This window comes from Mizuhopecten yessoensis, unplaced genomic scaffold (genome assembly GCF_002113885.1).
Source record: "Mizuhopecten yessoensis strain PY_sf001 unplaced genomic scaffold, ASM211388v2 scaffold8103, whole genome shotgun sequence".
NCBI classification, from domain to species: domain Eukaryota; kingdom Metazoa; phylum Mollusca; class Bivalvia; order Pectinida; family Pectinidae; genus Mizuhopecten; species Mizuhopecten yessoensis.
This window is the reverse complement of record NW_018407380.1, coordinates 44791-51373: the sequence shown is the minus strand read 5'-3', so window position 1 is coordinate 51373 and position 6583 is coordinate 44791. Positions and strand designations below refer to the sequence as shown.

The 6583-nt window shown below is 35.9% G+C and overlaps 2 protein-coding genes across 4 annotated transcripts in view; one reads left to right on the top strand and one right to left on the bottom strand.

Moving 5' to 3' along the window:
- The window catches only part of LOC110454899 (putative inhibitor of apoptosis), a 37619-nt gene that overhangs the window by 17468 nt on the left and 13568 nt on the right, over positions 1 to 6583 (bottom strand). The window lies entirely within an intron of this gene.
- LOC110454902 lies at positions 1287 to 5877 on the top strand. Of its 3 annotated transcripts, none has more exons than XM_021504688.1 (3): positions 1287 to 1442; positions 3577 to 3676; positions 5603 to 5877. In XM_021504688.1, the coding sequence occupies exons 1-3, from the start codon at positions 1378 to 1380 to the stop codon at positions 5846 to 5848; spliced, it is 411 nt and encodes a 136-aa protein (XP_021360363.1). In that variant the 5' UTR covers positions 1287 to 1377; the 3' UTR covers positions 5849 to 5877. The 3 variants fall into 3 exon arrangements, with proteins under 3 accessions (XP_021360363.1, XP_021360365.1, XP_021360364.1); XM_021504690.1 differs by lacking the exon at positions 1287 to 1442 and adding an exon at positions 3177 to 3222; XM_021504689.1 differs by lacking the exon at positions 1287 to 1442 and adding an exon at positions 3267 to 3376.

The following is a 6583-nucleotide window of genomic DNA, read 5'->3' as shown; positions in this document are numbered from 1 at the left end:
AATTGATTCTGGTGCATCTCTACAAAAAGTACATAGATCCTCATCCTTAAAATTAATTTGGTAAAGAAAACTGTTTGTTGTTAATATTCTATTAAGAATCTTAAATTGTAGATTTTGAAGTTTTGTGTCAATTGTCACCAGAAAGCTTGTTAAATAAATTTTCTCCCAACCTATATCATCATTTAAATTTGTATTTAACTTTCTATTCCATTTTTCCTGCCTTTCAACTGGATAATGTTTATAGTTAGCAACAATCGCTTTATAAACATATCTAAGATCTTTTGCTTGAAGAAGTCTTCTCAAAAGATTACTGTTTTCTGATTGATTGGAGGAAGTTTTCTACCCAGTTGACGATCTTGTTATTAATACTTCTTAGTTTTCCAAGTAGTCTGCGGTGGGGGAGGGGACCGTGTCAAAGGCCTGCATTCACCACCGTTACCTATTGTATTGGTCCAATCTTCAAGCACCTTTAGCAATAAATCCAAATTGTTTCTTGCTTAAAAAGTTATTATTTTCCATATGACTAACGATAGCATTCCGCAGTATCTTTTCCATTGTTTTTCCTTCTATGCTGGTGAGGCTATTTCCCCGATCCGATTTTGGTCCCTTGAATATTTACAAGAAAAATGTACACGACATATTTAGGGTGCTGAGTGCGAATCTCAGACAATTCAAGATAAACAGCTGAAAACCGTCAGTTAACTACAGTATTGAACAAGCCCACATATACCGACGTAACAGCTTCCTTTAATGTTTCTTATCAAGGCTGATATTTTTATTATTAATATTATTATTTTCTTTATTTCCTCCAATTTGAAGATAACATTTAAACAGAAGAACAAAACATTACAAAACAATCATATTGAATACACATAAGCACCAAATAACATACATGACATATACACACTTAATTACATTGAAGTCATACATTCAATAAATATAATTAATAAGTGTATATATGATGAGGTTATACATACATATCATGTCAAACATTTTCATTGCCAGTTTCCATAGTACATGTATATGTGGTTGTTATATATTATGAACTATTACAAATCTGTTAAAATCACTATCATTTTTTTTTTATTTTATGAAACAAATCGACAAGCTAGGCCGGCTAGACAGGTATAATGCCGACTAATTACATTTAGCTTACAAGCAAGTGTCAAAATTTTATTTCTAATGACTAAAATTGGTAGAAATCCAAGTTCGATCAAGTTAACACTTGAAGCTTTAAGTTACAAGAGGAGCGTCCTCCTAAAACACATTACGGTGTAAGGGCAGTGTCCTCCTTAAGTAACGCTGTTTGATCACGAACTAGTCGTTAGTTGCTAGAACTGGTTCTGTGATCGATGGGTGTGCATGTCTATCTAGAATATGAGTTTACAGGATTTATTTGAAGCGCCAACCCATCGGCCGCGATATGTCGAATACTCGGCCACGTAAGTAGATCTATATACTAACTCGTAAGTAGTAAGTCTCTCATAAAGGAGTTAATTAAATCCAATTAATATTTCAACCCCCTGTTCTGCAACGTTTGCAGCGATCTATCATTGTTTTGAGGAACAATGGGGTAGCTATGAGACGCAAAAGATGAAAAAAAGCTAATAGATAACATAGAACACGAAATCAACTGGTTTATTAAAACAGTATGATCATCATAACTTTTTTTAGATATTTGAAATGACATCTATAACATGGTTAAGAATTGTTGATCTAGAATGATATAAAAAGGATATTTCAAAAATATTTACAATTCTTTTCGCGGCATCTCTTTAGTAGAATTTTAGAAAGACGAAGAATCAATTTAAGTTTCATTCTATTGAAAACAAAAGGCGACATCCACAAACAACTGTCATCGTGTAAAATGTATTATAAGAAACACAGACCAAATAACCTTTTATTAATTACTTTCTACTGGTTCAGGCTATAGAACCAACCAACAAGTACTCGAAATATGAAGTCTAGAAGCACATATCTAAAAAAAAAGTTTTGCGATGCAGAGAGTCAAACAGAGTAACCATATAACCATCTAGTACATTTAAGAATCTTCAGTGGAACTATTTAACGGCAAAATAATTAAAATACACGTCTGAAGTGTTCCGGATCATATGTAGAATACATTGATAATGGGAAAGGTGCATACGCAACCCTTTATATCGTTACAAATCTACAACATTTGGCTGTAGCTTATACTTATAGACTAATTAACCGTGCCATAATCACTTCCAGCCTCAAGATAACGTCCTGCCGCGGGTTCTGACAATCCACCAACAGAGTTAACCAATGTATTAAGTAAACAACTATAGGGATGAGGTGTAAAGAAACGTCCATTTCAAATCTAGTCTGTCTGATTTCCATGGTTAAACAAGTAACGTCACACCTACAATCCACCCCCGTCGAACTAATATTTTGGTTAATAACCCTACATAGCGGTATGTATTAATACAAAAGTGGAAAGACATATACACATCTGTTGCTCTGGAAGTCTATTTGTCTACGTAGCGTAATCCCTTAACAGAACTATCACATGCTTTACACAACGCAACGTCTCCTTTGTCTTCGGATTAATCAGTAAATGATTTAGCTCCCTAAGAATGCAATCAAAAAAATAAGCTGACGATAAAACTTATATAGAATTACTCCTGTTTTATTTAACTAAATGAATTAATACAAACAAATATCACATTTGAATTAAAAGCTGATGTTTTGATTCTTAATCTGATTATTATTGGATTTTGTGTAAAGAAATCTATTTATTTCATATCTACGTATTTAAGAGCATAGGCAACAATGCGTGATTTAAAAAAATAATTTCAAATGGAAAACAACCTCAGGATACAATGTATTGCTCGTGTCTATTAGATTGGATCCCTTACTAATAACCGTGTGCTGGGTCATGTTCGAGAGCTGTTTTACACCGATAGACTTTACCTACAGGTATTAAACTGAATCAAATGTTACAAAATAAAATAGAAATTACACTCTAACGTATGGATTCCAAAAGACGGTTAAATGAAGGATTAATATTTAAAACATAAATAACTTGATCGGGTTATCATACAATACACATATACTGCTTTGCTTAAATAAAGAACGGTCAAATCGGATTAACCAGCGATTAAGGTTGGATTAAGGTAACACACTTCAAATGAAATCAGCACAACTCGGAGAAAACAAAATGGCGTTTGTTCCGACTTGTTCCCCGTGACTGTTTGGTTGGTAAGTACTGTGATAAAATTGTATACATTCTATCAGTCAATGACTGTGATAGGACAGGAGATGTTACAGGGAACCGTACAAAAACTAGGCTATTATTGACATGTTGCTTATTCTATTTTATTAAGATTTAAAATGTCACGATGACACGAACAAGGTATGTTCTGAACATATTTAATCAAAAGTTTCAGGTACAAAAGATGGCATAACATAAACGTTGGTACGGACTATGTTATGTTTTTAGGTGTTTATTTCTATATAAATCCTGCCAAGGAAGTGCACATAAATAACCACTATTTTAGATATACGAATGCTTTGATATCTGATAAAAGTTTATATGTATTGTTTTATCCCCAGACACGACAGCAGAGACATGGAGGAGGTTGAGGACGATAATGATATCCTTCCAGACCTACCAGAGGGTGTTCAGCGTAATTCGGGGAGGAGGCGATCTTCGGTAGGTAATATTTACTGCGTACACAAGCTGTGGTAGGGTAAATGACATGCTGTTGTAGGGTTAATGATATGCTTTGGTCGGGTAAATGACACATGCCGTGGGAGGGTAAATGCCATAAGCTGTGGTAAGGTAAATGGCATATGCCGTGGTAGGGTAATGACACAATATGTGGTGGGGGTAAGTGACACAAGCTGTGGTATGTTAAATGACAAAAGCTGTGGCAGGGTAAATGACACAAGCTAAGGTAGGGTTAGGGTAATGGCACAAGCTCTGGTAGGGTAAATGACACAAACTATGGTAGGGCAAATGACACAAGCTATGGGAGGGTAAATGACACAAGCTATGGTAGGGTACATGACACAAGCCGTGGTAGGGTAAATGACACATACTGTGGTAGGGTAAATGACACATGCTGTGGTAGGTTACAAATGACACATGCTGTGGTAGGGTAAATGACACATGCTGTGGTAGTGTAAATGACACATCCATGTTTTATGGTAGGGTAAACGACACATGCTGAACAATAACAACATTTTCAATTACTTCGTCCACATATGAATCATCGTGTGCAACCACGTCTTTCGACATTTTGAAATTTGATTTGTATACTTGATTTTAGCATATCTGATTTATAGCACGGCATTTGATTGAAAATCATCAATAGTATTGCACCATTCGTGAAAAAACGTGAATTTTCGTGACCCATTTTTGTGCAATTCAAGTTTTCCTGGCTGATTTAAGAATTAAATCATATAGATTGGTTAAGTTAATAAATTGTTCTATCGGTATATAGACCGAAATCCGAGCACTCTTTTCATGAACCGCTCAGCTTCGGTTTTGGGTCTATGTATCGACCCAAAACCGATTTATTATCTAGTCCAGTAAAATACCCGTAAACGATCACAAGTACAGTGTACGTAATGTTTGTCACCCTGGTAAAGAACTAGCCGCTTCCTACCGACTCGGCTAGGGAAAATTTCTCCATAGCTATTTCGGTAGAGCGTAAGACTAGTAAGCTATATGTTCTGGGTTCGACTCCTCGTGGAAGCATTGGCAAATTAATTATCTCTAGTACATTGGTTCCCACGCTGGGACTCTGGAAATATTGACATATATGCTCAGCGACACTTTCACTAGAATCGTTATGACCCTTGGAAAACTCGGGACGAGTTCTTTCCTAAAGGGGGAGTATGTCACCCTGGTAAAACACTAGCCGCTTCCTATTGACTCGGCAAGGGAGACATTCGGTAGAGCGTTAGACTAGTAAGTAGGAGGCCCCGGGTTCGACTCCTAGTGGAGGCATTGGAAACTAATCACCTCTGTTACATGTGTTACTGTAAAGTACATCATAATGTAATTGAGTGTGGCCGGGTGGTGCAGTGAATAGCGCACTTGTCTTTCATCACTGCGGCCGGTTCCCCGATCGGACATGAAAAGGTTGGGGTCACCTGTCCGACGACGTGGGTTTTCTCCGGGGACTCCGATTTCCTCCCACACTAAGACCTCCCACGCGCTAACACCCGGGCCAACAATTGTGATTAATATAAGTTGAAATAACTTGTTTCATAATTGTTGTAAAATAAATAAAGTTTATATTCATAATGTTATTGATATCATCAGGATGTTTAAGGGAATTACACTATATTTACTAATACTATACAACTTTCTGTACCAATAGAAATATATCATTATAGGTTAATAACTATGACATACAACATTGGCATAGTTCCCTATCTAATTTGCAAAATTACTCTAAGGCGCTTTACAGTACATGAATAATAGTATTCTAACAGTGACCGTTATACATATAGTATATAGAAAGGGTCTACAAATCAGCATTTTACATCAGGTAAAATTAAAATTATCGCCATATGCATATAAACATGCATACCTATATACAAGTGAACTGATGTCTCTTTGCTTCAGCTCCACATTGAGGACGAGTACCTGGAGGGTGGCCGGAGACTGTCGATCGAAGGCTATCTAAAAGGACGAAGGAGATCCTCTATGCGTAGGGGAAGCAGCATCCTGGACCAGTCACAGCTACAGAAAGGTAGCATCAAGCCGAAAAATCCATTTGAGATTTACTCATCTGAGCCACTGTGGGAGAAATACGAAGATCAACCAGATATTCCGGATAGATGGCGAGGCAACACTATAGATAAGGGGTAATGGCATTCATTAATGGATTCACTTCTCAATTTGTTAGGCGTATCATTGGCTATTCCTTAAAAAAAATCACAGAAAAAAAGGAAATAGTACATATTGCCATATTTCTGATCTAGTCTTACAGGAAATGGGACACCGGAAATGCTGATCATTACAAGCTTCGTGCTCTACCTGTTACAGACTAAATTAATCAAAAGTACCGGGTGTTAACTTAAAACTCGGCTTTAAAACTATTTGACTCCATCGTTTCTTGTCAAAATGAGCGAAGAGAGAGGGATAACAAATTCAGGTTTATTCCATTTTTACGTTGTACTAATTCATCACTAGAAAAAAGACGCAAGAAAGAATGTATTTTGAAAAACATGTTGATACAGAAAGCCAAACAACAAAATCAGTGTTATTCCTCCATATGGTCATTTCTTTCATTCAGAACTCAATGTTATTAAGGTCAAAAGAATGAATATCTATGTTAAAAGTCTTCCGAAACATATCTAGAAACAGTATAACGAAAAGACACCTATAAATAGTTTTGAGCTACAACTATCTAGATTTTCCCACTTACTTTAATGTCAGTTTTGAAGAATTTGAATAATTTACAATAGATTTTCACAATAATTACCACACATCCTACGCTTGTCGTACTTATAATACTTAAAACATTTTTTTTCTGAAAACAATTTGACAGTATTGATGATTTTGTCAAAAGCGTTCTAAGGACGTTGTTCTAAATGCTATTTG